The sequence below is a fragment of the Arvicola amphibius genome, chromosome 10 (genome assembly GCF_903992535.2).
Source record: "Arvicola amphibius chromosome 10, mArvAmp1.2, whole genome shotgun sequence".
NCBI classification, from domain to species: domain Eukaryota; kingdom Metazoa; phylum Chordata; class Mammalia; order Rodentia; family Cricetidae; genus Arvicola; species Arvicola amphibius.
Genome location: NC_052056.1, coordinates 77290025 through 77305659, shown reverse-complemented (window position 1 = coordinate 77305659; position 15635 = coordinate 77290025). Strand labels below are relative to the sequence as shown.

The 15635-nt window shown below is 49.7% G+C and overlaps 1 protein-coding gene across 1 annotated transcript; it reads left to right on the top strand.

Annotated features, from left to right (window-relative positions):
- The first annotated feature begins 7439 nt into the window (after positions 1-7439).
- Positions 7440-12266, top strand: LOC119825383 (RIMS-binding protein 3-like). The gene has a single exon (XM_038346229.1). It carries the CDS (start codon positions 7440-7442, stop codon positions 12264-12266), a length of 4827 nt encoding a protein of 1608 aa, XP_038202157.1.
- The last annotated feature ends 3369 nt before the right edge of the window (positions 12267-15635 follow it).

Genomic DNA, 15635 nt, shown 5'->3' with positions numbered 1-15635 from the left:
CCAGGCGGCTAGAACCCCCTCACTTCCTGGAACGGGGGAGGGGCGGGCCGGGAAGAGCGCGGAACAGTGAAGAAGTGCCTACTGTGTGCGGGTCCCAGTGCTGGGGAGTCCTGTGTAGACACAAATGACCTGGACAATTAAAGCCCTTTGCCTTATGTAGGCTCCAATCCGATGGTCAATACACACGGTGCCTGGAACGTAGTAGGTGCACTATAAATGTTGTGTACACAAAATCAAGATTATTTCAGGCACTGCTAAATATTGTGAAAAAGTAAAACTGGGAGATAAGAAAGTGACTATGGGACTGAACACGTGACACAGTCGATAAGGTGCCTGCATGTTCAAGAAGGGCCTGAATTTGGATGCCTACTTAAAAAGCAAGCATTATCCCCTGCTCCAGGAGAGGACTGATACAGGCAGATCCCTGAAGTTCTTTTTCTAACCAGTCTAACTAGATCGGTGAGCCTCAAATTCAAGGAGAAAACCTGTGAAGTGCAAACATGGAAAAACATCCGTGGACCTCAGGTCTGCACATGTGTGTGTGTGCATGCCCACGCTAATTATCACATAAAGCCTCCCTCACACAAGTAACTACAAGGATCTACTTTCAGAAAAGATCATTGAAGGAATACTATGAACAAGAGAGCAGGGGAGCCAAATGTAAGTGGATTATGCCTTTAATGCTGGCACTTGGGAGGCGGAGGCAGGCAGGACTATAAGTTCTAACCAGCCTAGGCTACATAGTATAACCTATCTCAAAAATAGTAATAGCTGCCAGGAGTAGTGTCACACACTTTAATCTCATAATTCTAGCAGTTTAGAGAGGGAGGCAGAAAGACCCAAAGAGAAAGAAAATTCTAGATGGTAACCACCAGCAGTGCTTTGCCAGTGGAGAGGTTTTGCTGGGGGAGACCGAGATATAGATAAAAGGTCTCATGTAGCCCAGGGTGGCCTCAGAACTCACTCTGTAACTAAAGATGACCTTAAATTCCTGACCCTCTTTCTTCTACCCTCAAGTGATGACAGTGCCTTTGAGTCACGTGTACTTCAATAAACCCACTAGAAGGACTCTTTTCTTTTGTCTTTTGGTGTCCTTTCTATCTGAGTAAAGAGTCTCCCCAAGAGAAATCACCAGTAAGGAATGGTAGACTAGGCCACATCTCAGACTTCATGTCTGAAGAAGGCTGGGAAGTGCTCTAAGGAGAGACTAAGAAATACAGCTGGCAGTGTGAGGCCAACTGAGATGAGAAGGAATGCCTTGCTGTGTGTCAATCAGCAGAGTCAAAGGATTCTTTCAGGAGGGCATTTAACTCGGAGGTTGTCAAATTTGTTTCCAACAACATAACTTTTTTGTTTGGTTTTGGCTGTTGTTGCTGAGATAAGGGCCTGCTATATAGTCATGACTGGCCTTGAACTCATAGAGACCCACAGTATCTGCCTCCCCAGTGGTAGGATTAAAGGTGTGATCTATGATGGTCATCTTAAAAATATAACTCTGTCAATAGTTCTCAGCACAATGAGATGGCTCAGCTAGTAAAGGTGTTTGCCTGTAAGCCTGGTAAGCTGAGTCCGATTACTGGAACCCACATGGTAGAAGAAGAGAATCAATTACCACAAGGTGTCCTCTGAATTTCCTACAAGCACACCATGACATGCATGAACACACACACACACACACACACGCACACGCTCATCGAGAGGACCCGAGATTGATTTCTAGCATCCACCTCACAACCATCTAGAACAACCATCTCCAATCTCAGGGAATCTGATACCCTCTTCTGGCCTCTGAGGGCACTATATACACCTGGTGGTGCTCAGACATACATGCATACAAAACACCTAAAATACACTTAAAATTAAAAATTATACAGAGGAGGCAGTCTTGATGTGGTGAAAGGAAGAACAGGGAGGACAGAGGCAAGAATAGTCAAAATTTTGGTTTTGTTTTTGAAACAGAGTTTTGGTATATATCCCTGGCTGTCCTGGAACTCACTATTTGGACTAGATTGACCTCAAACTCACAGAGAACCACCTGCTTCTTGCTCCCAAGTGTTGGGATTAGAGGTGTGCCATAGCACACCTGACTTTTTATTTCATATCTTTTTGTTGCCTGCATGTATGTCGACACATGACTTGTGTTCTGGTGCCTCTCGAAGCCAGAAGAGGGCATTAGATCCCCTTGAACTAGAGTGACAGACAGTTACGATCCACCATGCTGGGAGGGCAGTGCTCTTAACCCCTGAGCTATCTCCAGGCCTACCTACTTCCTTAAACCAGTATCTTTCTTTGAACATGATACATGACACTTACGACTAGATCTGCACATTGAGGCCGGCAGGACATTCTCTTTCCCTCAGTTCCTAGCATCATTCCTCTCTCTAGTCCTGTGGTATCTCCAGGGAACTCTGCACACTGAGGCAGGTAGGACAATCTCTTTCCTCCAGTTCTTAGCATCATTCCTCTCTAGTCATGTGGTATCTCCAGGGAACTCTGGACTCCTACAGAATGAAGTTTGAAAACAGTCTGTGTAATCTCTCATTTTGTGAGAAAGTAAGATTCAGAGAAAACAGTAACTGAGATTAAACCTCCGAGTCTGTAACTCTCATATCCTATGCACAGTAGTGTCCTGAGCCCTACAAAGGAACAGACTGGAGACTAAGAAAGACAGCCTTCCAGAACACCTCTGTCATGCTGCAGGGGGTTCTGGCATGACTAGCCCAGATGGTGATTGTGGGGACTAGTGTAGTGATCCACTCCAAACCCTCCCGCTGTGACAGGCTGACCTCCAGACCTCACTGCTTGAGGACCCACTTAAGGCTGCAGCAAGTCACACAAGCGGTAAAACCACCCCCACCACCATGACATAAAAAACTAACTATTCAGCCCTAGTTGCTAAGAGCCCTGGAAAGCCACCAGCACCCATGGATCCTCTTTGTAAACCAGTGCCATCTAAGGGCTTCATGAAGATAACCCTTCTTCTAACACAGGACAAATTCAAGGCTAAGGCCATGATTCTGCTTTTTTGTTGTTGTTGTTTGTTGTTTATTGTTTTTATTTTGTTTTGTTTTTCAAGACAGAGTTTCTCTGCGTAACAGTCCTGCCTGTCCTGGAACTCACTTTGTAGGCCAGGCTGGCCTCGAACTCACTGAGATCCGCCTACCTCTGCCTCCTGAGTGCTGGGATGAAAGGCGTGCGCCACCGCCACCTGACTAGTCCTACTTTCTTACTTGCCCACCTCACACCACATCTGCTTCAGCTCTGGAAATGAATATCTTCTACCATAATTCTTGTGTTCTTGTTTCCCAAAGGTATTTTCTATAGACTCAGGGGATCTAGCTTGGAAAATAAGGATAGCAGTCAGAGAAGGTCAGGAGCTGGGTACACACAGCAGTTGGCAGTGCCTGTGCTTCCTAGGCTAGGCAGGCACCACAAGGAGTTTCTGATGGAATGTATGAATACAGAAAGCCAGACCTCAGTGTGTTTCTTGTTAGCCACTTAATGTCAAGGCAGGAAGGAACCAGATTGAAGGAGAGTTCCTGAGCCACAAAAGTGACCAGAAGAAAGCTATGCATATAGGTTTTCTTTTTTTGTCTTGTTTTGCTTTGGGGGAAGGAGGAGAGTCTGCTGCCTCTCCTTTGAGGAATAGACTTTGCCAACAACCTGGCTGAAGACTGACCTTCACTCCTTGCCCAGCTTGAAGCCTCTGTCCAACACCCTGATGGCCAATGCACACCCTGAAGCTCTAGGCTTTGTGAACAGGTGGTATCCCAGTATTGAAGCTAAGCAGACCAAGAGACCAAGTTGTACAGTACCATCTGTCCTTCCTGCCTGCCTGGTCATAGGTCTTTTTATTGATTGATTGATAAATTTTATTTATTTATTATGTATACAGTGCTCTGCCTGCATGTATTCCTGCAGGCCAGAAGAGGGCACCAAATCTCATTACAGATGGTTGTGAGCCACCATGTGGTTGCCGGAAATTGAACTCAGGACCTTTGGAAGAGTAGGCAGAGCTATTAACCACTGAACCATCTCTCCAGCCCTGGTCATAGGTCTTTATCCAAATTTGCACGGGAAAGGCATTCCATTTTTACAGCCTCTGAATACACTCTGGGCAGAAACACAAAGGTATCTTAGATATGCCCATTCCTCAAAGGAGAGGCAGCAGCAAGTAGAATGACCAGGGTCACCAAAGGAGCTGTAGTGTCTTGGGGACTCCAAGCCCAGCCTGGAGAATCCAAAAGGCTTCCTGGAGTAGGAAACTACCAAAGTAATACCAAAGGACAGAAAAAAAGTGAGCAGAAGGTGAGAGGCCAAGAGCAGGGTTTGAGACAGGTGTGGAGGCACACATCTGTAGTATTAGCTACTTGGCTACTTGATAGGTAGGCTGAGGCAGGAAGATAACAGGTGCAAGGCCAGTCTGGGCAATTTAACAAGATCCTGGCTCCAAGGAAGATTTTAAAATTTTTTTTTGGGGGGGGAGGTTTCGAGACAGGGTTTCCCTGTAGTTTCTTTTTTTTTTTTTTTTTTTTTTTTTTTTGGTTTTTCGAGACAGGGTTTCTCTGTGGCTTTGGATCCTGTCCTGGAACCTGGAACTAGCTCTTGTAGACCAGGCTGGTCTCGAACTCACAGAGATCCGCCTGCCTCTGCCTCCCGAGTGCTGGGATTAAAGGCGTGCGCCACCACCGCCCGGCTCCCTGTAGTTTCTAGAGCCTGTCCTGGAACTAGCTCTTGTAGACCAGGCTGGTCTCAAACTCAGAGATCTGCCTGCCTCTGCCTCCCGAGTGCTGGGATTAAAGGCGTGCGCCACCACCGCCCGGCTCCAAGGAAGATTTTAAAGGGGAAAGGCTGGAGAGATGGCTCAGCAGTTAAGAGCACTGGCTGTTCTTCCAGAGATCCTAAATTCAATTCCCAACAACCACAGGGTGTTTCACAACTATCTGTAATGAGGTTTGGCACCCTCTTCTGGCCTGAGGGCAAACATGCAGACAGAACACTGTATTTGTAATAAATAAATAAATCTTAAAATGTAAAAGGAGTAGGGGGGAGGCACACACCTTTAGTCCCAGCACTCAGGAAATAGAGGCAGGCAAATCTCTGTTAGTGGAAGCCAGTCTGGTCTACATAGTAAGTTCCAGGACAGCCAGGGCTATGTCGAGAGACTGTTTCAAAACCAACAGACAAGCCGGGCGGTGGTGGCGCACGCCTTTAATCCCAGCACTCGGGAGGCAGAGGCAGGCGGATCTCTGTGAGTTCGAGGCCAGCCTGGTCTACAAGAGCTAGTTCCAGGACAGGCTCTAAAAAAAAAAAAAAAAAAAAAAAAAAAAAAAAAAAAAAAAGCTGCAGAGAAACCCTGTCTCGAAAAACCAAAAAAAAAAAAAAAAAAACCAACAGACAAATGAAAAACAAAATAATTTCATCGGAACAAACGAAAGTTCTCAGATATATGCCCAAGACAGGACACGGGCTAAAAAACAAGACTTAAGAAGGCCTTGTACTTCCACCACTGCACTGATTAATCTAAAAATTCAGTTTAGGGTCTGCAGAGTTGGCTCAGTGGTTAAGAGCACTGACTGCTCTTCCAGGGGACTTGGGTTCAATTCTCAGCACCCATATGTCTGCCCACAACTATCTGTAACTCCAGTTCCAGAGGATTCAACACCCTCACGAGCATGTAGGCAAAACACCATTGCACATAAAATAAAATCCATTTTAAAATTTTTTAACCGGGTGGTGGTAGCGCACGCCTTTAATCCCAGCACTTAGAGGCAGAGGCAGGCAGATCTTTGTGAGTTCGAGGCCAGCCTGGTGTACAAGAGCTAGTTCCAGGACAGGCTCCAAAGCCACAGAGAAACCCTGTCTCGAAAACAAAAAATTAGCAAATAGCATGTGAGGCTGAGACAAAATTGTAAATGGCCTGGCTAAAATACTGGGCAGGAAGTCCTCACAAGTGACCCTGAGATGGAGCAATTGGAGAGAGGATACTCATGGACTTTGAGGTAGCATTTTGCAAATGTGAAACCCCACTTAGCTACTTCCAAGCTATGTGGCCATGAAAGTTCTTTATCTCTGAGCATCCTAAATGGATGAAGGTAAAGATGAATCAAGAAGCCAATTGTGCTGGGTGGTGGTGGTTTAATCCCAGCACTTTGGAAGCAGAGGCAGGTGGATCTCTGTGAGTTTGAGACCAGCCTGGTCTATAAGAGCTAGTTCCAGGACAGGTTCCAAAGCTACAGAGAAACCTGGTCTCAAAAAATCAAAAAAAAAAAAAAAAAAAAAAAGAAAAAGAAAAAAGAAAAGAAAAAAAGAAGCCAATTATACCGGGTGATGATGGCACATGCCTTTAATCCCAGCACTTGAGAGGCAGGCAGAACTCTGAGTTCGAGGCCAGCCTAGTCTACAGAGCTAGTTCTAGGACAGCCAGGACTACACACACACACACACACACACACACACACTGTCTCAGATCTCTTGAGTAAATTGGGAGCATGGGGACCTTGGGGGAGGATTGAAGAGAGGAGGGGAGAGGCAGGGAGGGGAGCAGAGAAAAAAGTAGAGCTCAATAAATATTAATAAAATAACATAATAAAATAAAAAACAGTCCCAAAAACCTCAAACAAGAAGCCAGCGGTGATAGTACGCACCTGTAATTCTGGCTCTTGGACATTGGAAGCAAGAGAATGAGAAGGACTGAGGCTGTAACTCGGTAATGGAAAACTTCACTAGTATACACAAAGCAGGTACAGATCCCCAATAACTGGCTTTGAAAAATAGATGACACTAAGCCCAAGCACAGTGACTTCTCATTTGTAAAATGGCATAAAAGTTTCAGTTGATGTAGGAAAACGCTTAGCTAGAAGGGGTTCTTGGAGGAGTAGGCACAGAGATGTTACAGCCACACTGGGTAACCTCACCCACTTAGGGGCTCAGGGCTCAACCACAATTTAAGCAGATTCTGTAGTAAGTTCTCAGTTACCTAATCCAGACACGCAACTAGAAACCCTAGTAGAGCCAGGTGAGGTCTGACCACAATCCAATTTTACCCACACCTCTGGCCACTTTCTCCAAGTCCAGGAGCAGCGACCATCCAGGGTCCCTACTGGGGATATAGGTCTGGAAGGGATTGCACAGTGTCCAGGAGAGAGTGGAATGGATCACAAAAGCCATGGAGCAGATGAAGTGTGAGCTCAGAAATATGCCCAAGGTATCCTTGTAAATTCGGAGGCCAGTTTGAAAGAGATCTCAGGAGTCGCACCCTGCCTAGGGAGAGGTGGCAGGTTATAAGAGAGACCACCCCCAAGGCGGAAGGGGCGCGCGGAGGGCCCCTAGGGGCGCCGGAAGGGGCGCGCGGGGCGGTTGGCAGCGGCCGGGGCCGGCGGCCGTTGGCTAACTGGCCTACCAAGCTAGCTCTGGCTTCTTGCCAAGCTGCGGCCACAATGACAAAGGATTCACCCACCCCCTTGGGTGGTGGCCGCGCGTCGCCCAAGAAGCCAGGAAGCCCCGGCCCAGCGGCAGCAGTGCTGGAAGAGCAGAGGCGAGAGCTAGAGAAACTGCGGGCAGAGCTGGAGGCCGAGCGCGCGCGCGGCCGGGCGGAACGGCGGCGTTTCGCGACCCAGGCGCGCCAGCTGCGGGAGTCGGCCGAGCAGGAGAGGCAGCAGCTGGCTGACCATCTGCGCTCCAAGTGGGAGGCACGCCGCCTCCGGGAGCTGCGGCAGTTGCAGGAGGAAGTGCAGCGCGAGCGTGAGGCTGAGATCCGGCAGCTGCTGCGCTGGAAGGAGGCAGAGCTTCGGCAGCTGCAGCAGCTGCTGCACCAGGAGCGCGATGGTGTAGTGCGCCAGGCTCGGGAGCTACAGCGCCAACTAGCCCAGGAGCTGGTGAACCGCGGTTACTGCGGCCGCTCGGGGGCGTCCGAAGCCTCCGCAGCTCAATGCCGCTGTCGCTTGCAGGAAGTGCTAGCGCTGCTGCGCTGGGATACCGATGGCGAGCAAGCCGCGCGCATCCGCCACCTGCAGGCGGCGCTGGACTCGGAGCGCCAGCTCTTTCTTAAATACATCCTAGAGCACTTCCGCTGGCAGCCCACTTTACCGGAACCCGCGGACCCCCAAGCCGCGCATTCCTTGGAAGAGCCACCCCTAAAAGCCCAGAGCAACACTTATGACACCCCAAAGCCTGCTCGTCGACTCGGATCCCTCGAAAGCCTGAGCACTGGCGTCCGGGTTAGCTCTCCAAACGAACTGCTACCCACGCGCTCCAGCTCCCTTGAATACTTGACAACAGCACATTCCTGCTCACTGAGTTGTCCCCGAGCTTCCGAATCCGAGGTAGGGGCCTCTTCGACCAGCGCCTCCAGCCCAGGTACCCCCAGTCCCCATCCGCCGCCTCAGCTACCATCAATACATAGAAAAACTAGTGAGCTGCAGGAAGAAAGCTCCGAGAACAAGCCCTGCGAAGTCCTGACCCCCTCCCCGCCGGGTCAGGACTACCACGAACTGGTGAGGCAGAATTCGGAGTTGGCCGAGGCATTGCAGGTACTTGTTCGCCGCTGCTGTGGCCTGCGCGAAGAGAACTTGCAGCTGCGGCGCTCGGGCATCTGTGATGAGACCGATGAGAAAGTGAAGTGGCTGAAGGTGAAGCACGCAGAGCTGACCGATCTTGCTCAGCGCCTTGAAGACAGGGTCCGCAAGCTGCTGGAGACCAACCTTCTGGCCGTGAGCGCTCCTGTGCCGGGTGAAAACCTCGAGGGACTGAATCTGGGCCAAGTGTTTACACGTCAGTGCACTCAGGACCTGTCAGAACAGGCTGGCGCTCTGCAAGCCAAGGACCTGCAGATCGAAGCACTGAGGCGGGAGTGCCACCTGTTGCAGGCGCACATCACCACGGACCTCAGCAGCTCCCCGCTTCCTGGAGAGGGCGCCACCTGCGCGCAATGGTGCAGCATCAATGACTTGGACCGGCTGCAGCGTGAGTCTCAGCGGGAAGTGTTGCGCCTGCAAAGACAGTTGACTCTACATCAGAGTAAAGCCGGCTCCCGGGTTGAAGCAGGCAGCCTCAGCTCACCCTCCGAGACAGCGCAACACCAAGTGCAGGCTCTGGAGAGGGAACTGGGTGCACAGCGGCGGGAATGCGAGGAGCTGAGCGCTCAGGCAGCTGCCGCAGAGCGGCGATATGAGGAAGCAGAGGCACAACTGCAAGCTGCGCTACATAAGGGCGCCAGGCTGTCAGAGGAGAACGCGCAGCTGCAGGCTCTGGCCAACTGGGTGAAGAAGATAGCAGATGAGAACAGCAATGTTCCCCAGCAGCAAAGCCACGCAAGGCAGAGGCAGGAACTCAAAGATACTGGCCTGCTGGCTGAGCAGCTGCTGCAACAAGCGGGATGTGTGCAAGACAGGTGGCAGCAGCTGCAGTACTACCAAAATAAAGCCCCGAGTGACCTCCAGGCTTCCGGGAAAGAGATGCAGGACTTGCAGTGTCAGCCTGACCACCCCCCAGAGACATTGGAGACCACCCAAGCTTCAGAGTCCCAAGCCAGGGGTAGCAGGAAGCCCAAGATCAAGCCAAAGTCTGAAGAACATGCATTGCTACTGCCTACCAGGGACATACAACCTCCCATTTGTCTCTCCCAGCAGAACTCAGTTACTCTTGAGGAGCCAGCTGATATCCCCCAAGTATCAGACAAAAATCCTACCAGTCAACCACTGGACTCCAGGTCCCAAGCCAAGAAAACCAGTTCACACTCAAATTCCTCCTCTGAGGTGGAGTCCATGTGGGCTACAGTGCCATCCTGCCTTTCTCTGGACATGGACACAGCAAGTGAAGTAGATGATTTAGAACCAGACAGTGTGTCCACTCCCCTGGAAACAAGGAGCTCTGAGGCTCCCACCACTCCCAAGCTCAAGATCTTCTTGGCTAAATATAGCTACAGTCCACTTGAAGGGTCTAACAAGCATTCTCAAGGCCAGCTACCTCTCACAGCCGGGGATTATGTATATGTCTTTGGGGACATGGATGAGGATGGTTTCTATGAAGGGGAGCTTGTGAACGGGCAGCGAGGGCTAGTGTCCTCCAACTTAGTGGAGGAGATTTCAGGAAGCCCTACCCTGAACCACCTATTCCCTGAGTCCCCTGAAGTTGGTCCCACTGCATTTCCAGCTGAGCATAGCAAAGCCTTGAAGAAAGACAGCTTATTACTTGGGGAAGTTCAGGGATCAGTGGAGAGAGGCCTATGCCAGGTGGTAAGGGCAGACTCTAAGACAGATAAAGCAGTAGAGGTTTTAGAAACCGAGACAGAAGCCTGCTGGCTGGGCATGAAACCAAGTATGGAGGAGCGGAGTTTCTCCAGACCCCTTCTGGAGGCTAAAGGAGTGTTCTGTCTGGCCCCCATGCAACTGCAGCTGCAGAATGTCACAGCTACCTCTGCCACAATTACATGGGCTTCTGGCAGCAATAGATACCCCCATGTGGTATACCTGGAAGATGAAGAGCATACCCTAACTCCCTCAGGTGTGAGCTGCTACACCTTCCAAGGCCTATGTCCTGGCACACGGTACCGAGTGAGGGTGGGGGTGCAGCTCCCTGGGAGCTGGGAAACAATGTCCTCCACTGTCACTTTTGATACACCTTTAGCGGGACCCCCTGACCCTCCTTTGGATGTGCTGGTGGAGCACCATGCCTCTCCAGGTTTCCTGGTGGTCAGTTGGCTCCCTGTAACCATTGACTCAGCTGGGTCCTCCAATGGAGTGCAGGTCACTGGCTATGCTGTGTATGTGGATGGGTTTAAGGTGACGGAAGTTGCTGATGCCACCGCTGGAAACACCCTGCTGGAATTTTCCCAGCTTCAGGTTCCCCTAGCATGCCAGAAGGTTTCCGTGAGAACCATGTCACTCTACGGGGAGTCCCTGGATTCCGTGCCGGCCCAGATTCCTGAGGACTGTTTCTCTTGTTCCCCATTCCTAGAGTCTGCTCCCTTCAGCTACACACATGGTGACCCTTCTACCTGCAGAGTTGCTTTCCCTGTCTGTCATAAGAAGCTGGTACAAGCTTCTCCGAGTACCAAGCCCAGCTGCCATAGCCCCGGAAGCTGTGGGGAGCCTCAGGATAAGTTTCTAGAAGCATTCTCTGAAGAACCTCCAATGAAACATTCACCAGTATCCAACTTGAGCTCAGAAGGGGCAGACAACCAAGTCCAGGGGCCAACAGAGGCCTGGAAGGACTATGAAAAGGGCCTATCTTTTCAGGAGAGTCCGAAGAACCACAAGCCACCTCTGCTCTTTGGCAAGTCTGGGGTGGAAGACGGCCACTTCCCACATATGTGCATCAGTGGAAGTTCTGCTCCAGGATTCACCCATCTCTCCCCAGAGACTGGACCCAGGAAAGTACCGTGTCGGGAGAAGCCTGGCCTTGAGAAAGCCCTTCTTCAAAAGCAGTATGCTCAGATGCTCCCACCTCACCAGCAAGGCGCCAGCCAATGCCTGGCAACTGAATTGCATCACGTTTTGGAGGAGAAGGAGGCTGTGTGTTTGGATTCTGAGTGCACAGAGAAGCTAGGGCAAAGAAAGAACAAGTTCCAAAGTGGACAAAGGCAGGAGACTCCAGGAGGCAAGAGGGAGTGCCAGTTTCATGAGCCTACCTCAGCACTGTGCCCAGTGCCAACCAACAAAGTCATTAAGATGGCAAGTGGTGGCCCTGAGACAGAAGCTAATAGTCCAGTCAGGGTCTTTGTGGCCCTCTTTGATCATAGCCCCCTGGTGATGTCTGTCAACTCAAAGGCTTCAGAGGAGGAACTGGTATTCCGGAAAGGGCAGTTGCTGAGAGTGTGGGGTTCACGGGATACTCATGGCTTCTACCATGGAGAGTGCAATGGACAAGTGGGCAAAATCCCTGGACATCTGGTAGTTGAGGTAGAAGTGGGCACAGGGCAGACTAACGAGAGGTGGCATTTGCCACCCCAAGGGCATCAGCGTTCTGAGACTCAGCATGAAGACTTGGAGGGTCTAGCCAACTCCCAGGGATCTTTCATGCCTCAAGGGAATCCCAGAATACCCACTCTGTGGACCCCAAAGACAATGGTGGCAGCTCTGGACTATGACCCCAGGGATGGGAGAGCAGGGGTCCGGGCAAAGGGTAAGCTGGTGCTGAGGGCTGGAGATGTGGTCACAGTTTATGGGCCTGTGGATGATAAGGGATTCTACTATGGTGAGTATGGTGGACACAGGGGCCTGGTCCCAGCCCATCTGCTGGATGACTTTCCTGTCTATGGAGAGTAAGCAGGACTCCTTTGTAGGGCGGTAGCCTCTGGCTGCCCACACCCTTTGGAAGGAGAAGCAAGCGTGTGCACCTTCACACAACACCCCTCCTCGCCAGCCACCTTAAGCAACACTGGCTCCAGGCGACATCACCTGAAACTGAGGACAATCCTCAGATAGCCTTCTAGTGTCCAACAGAGACAGGACATAAATCTGAATTCTTTCCAAAAGAAAACTAAACCAGCCAGCCCCTGAGAGTTTGGTATGCTTAACCATGACAGGTATCAGAAATGCCTTTTTCTGTGATCAGTATGTTTTCTTTAACAGGTTAACATTATCCATCCATTGCCTTGTATGAAAGTCTCAAGAAAAGTTGCATCTTAAAATGAAAAAGCAAACAGAATGCTATTTTTCTATTTTATGTTCAACCCTCATTAAAATGTTCATAGAAAAAGAAAATACTTCGGAAGTTAAAGAACGGCCAAGGGAAAAAGAGCATACATGTTTCCTCTCCACTCCCTTTTTTGCCCAGTAGATGGTGGCAGAAGTATTTTCCTGAAAGAAAAGGTACATCCTTACCCTAGGGTAAGTCTTCCTCAGGGCAGGCTAGTCCAGCTAAAGAGAGCCCAAAGAGGCATAGGTGAGAAGTCTCTAGGCTGGGGCTCTGTACTGTTCGGTGGAGTCAGTGTTCTTAGCTAAAAGCCCTACTCCAGTAACTGCTGGTGCTCCTGTGATGCTTTATAAGATTCCCTAGGGAAAGCATTTCATGCCAAATCTTACAGAAGGAGCCTGGCTCATGCCTGGAGTCACACACCTCCTCCCATGGGCTTCCAGGATCTCTAGGCTAGCAAACATGGAGGGCAGTCTTGATCCTTCTCCCTTCAGGTCCAACAGTGTTGTCAGAGAAAACTCTGCCTTCCCTAGTATAGCCAGAAATGACTGGAAGCCCCAAGGCAAACATATTGAGCCATCTCTGTTCCACATGGAGGAGGCTCACGTGGACTTGAAGGCTGCTCTCTGAACATGGGAAGAAGAAAGGGGCAGTCAGGAGACCCTCAAAGAATGTACAAACTCCACAGTCCACTCTGCAGCTCATCAGAGGAGGACTAAGAACTGCTTGCCTGCTGGGCTAATCTCCTCCTACTCTGGAGAGCAGGCAGGGCCTTTTCTCTTACTCCAGTGGTGAATGTGAGCAACACCTCTCATAACTTGTTATTTATCAGTGTATTTGTGTTTGTGCGGTCTTGCAAACATACCATGGCGTGTTACCATGGAGGTCCATACCATGGGGATCAGAGGACAGCTTGTGGAAGTGAGTTCTCTCCTTCCACCATGTGGGTCCCAATGATCAAACTCAAGATTTTAGGCATGGTAGCAAGTGCCTATACCTGCTGAGCCATCCTACAGGCCCTACAAATGTTTTGTTTTTTTTTTTAATTGTTAGGCTGAGTGGGGCTGATGGTTCAGTATGCAAAGACGCTTGTAGCCAACCTGAAGATTTGAATTCAGTCCCCAAAATCTACATTGTGGAGAGATTTCTTTCAAGTTGTCCTTTGACTTTCATACATGTGAAGATTTGAATTCAGTCCCCAAAATCTACATTGTGGAGAGATTTCTTTCAAGTTGTCCTTTGACTTTCATACATGTGCCATAGGATTCACGGGCCAACATACATACACACACAAAAGAATCATAAAAAAAACCCACTGTGCATAATGGTCTATACCTTTAATCCCAGCTCTCAGGAGGCAGAGGCAGGTGGATCTCAGTGAGTTCAAGGCTATTCTGGTCTACATCCAGAGTTACTGGACAGCCAGGACTGTAGAGAGAGACCCTGTGCCACTCCCTGATAAAAAAAAAAAAAAAAAACCTGAAGCCGGGCGGTGGTGGCGCACGCCTTTAATCCCAGCACTCGGGAGGCAGAGGCAGGCGGATCTCTGTGAGTTTGAGACCAGCCTGGTCTACAAGAGCTAGCTCCAGGACAGGCTCTAAAGCTGCAGAGAAACCCTGTCTCGAAAAACCAAAAAAAAAACCAAAAAAAAAAAAAAAAAAAAAAAAACCTGAAAGGACTGGAGAGATGGCTCAGCAACTAAGAGCATTGACTGCTCTGCTCTTCCAGAGGACCAGGGTCCAATTCCTCATGGGGGCTCACAGCTGCCTGGAACTCCAGGGCATCCAATGCCTCCTTCGGGCCTCTGTAGCACCAGGCACATGGTACACATACATACACACAGGCAAAACAAACATATAAATCCTTAAAAATAAAATTCAAATGTAAAAATCAACCAAAACTGTTACACAGAGAAACCCTGTGGTGCGGGAGGAGAGCATCATTGCAGGAATTAGGGATATAACTTGGTAGTGGCCTAGAATGTGGAAGACCCTGTGTCTAACAACTAGCATGCTAAAAAAGTACCTTAAGTTATTTTTTTAATTTATTATGTATACAATATTCTGTGTGTATGCTTGCAGGCCAGAAGAGGGCACCAGACCCCATTACAGATGGTTGTGAGCCACCATGTGGTTGCTGGGAATTGAACTCAGGACCTTTGGAAGAGTAGGCAATGCTCTTAACCTCTGAGCCATCTCTCCAGCCCCCTTAAGTTAATTTTTTTGGAGTCAGGGTTTCTCTGTGTAGCCCTGGCTGTCTTGGAACTAACTCTGTAGACCAGGCTGGCCAGAGATCACCCACCACTGCCTCCCTAATGCTTAAAGGCCTATGCCACCACAGCCCAGCTTAAAGGCCTATGTTGCCACAGCCCAGCTTTAAACTTTTTTTTTTGTTTTAAATTTTTTGTTTTTGTTTTCCCGAGACAGGGTTTCTCTTTCTCTGTGTAGCAGTCCTTGACCATCCTGGAACTCCCTTTGTAGACCAAGCTGGCCTCGAATTGAATTCACAGAGATCTGCCTGCCTCTGCATTCTGAGTGCTAGGATTAAAGGCATGCGCCACCACCACCCAGCCAGCCACCACCTTAACCACTTTTTTAACTGTACAGTCTCAACTAAAGTCCCTGGAACTTTTCATTTCACCCACTGAAACTACATCTACCACACTGTAGTGCCCATCCCCCACGAAGCTCCTCCCAACCAGGGACTGCCTTTGAAATACTGCCTGGGGTGCTTTCATTCAGAGCTGTGGAGAGGACCCTACCCTGCAGTCTCCTGCTGCCCTCATTCTCACCTCCCACACTCCCTCGTTTTCCTTGCCTGTTCTTCAACGTGCACCTGGGCAGACCTGTTTGGGGCCGCATTTGCCTCCTAAGGCCTTGTGTCAGAGAAAACAGGATTTTTCTTTTTATAACCCTGCAGGCCTGGAATCCAGCGGGCTCCTTTCCCCACATGTGCGTTTATTTATGGGGAAGGGCATGCATGTGAAGGTCAGAGAACAA

Coding starts and splice junctions, on each gene's coding strand:
- LOC119825383 (XM_038346229.1), top strand. CDS start 7,440: ATGACAAAGGATTCACCCACCCCCTTGGGTGGTGGCCGCGCGTCGCCC.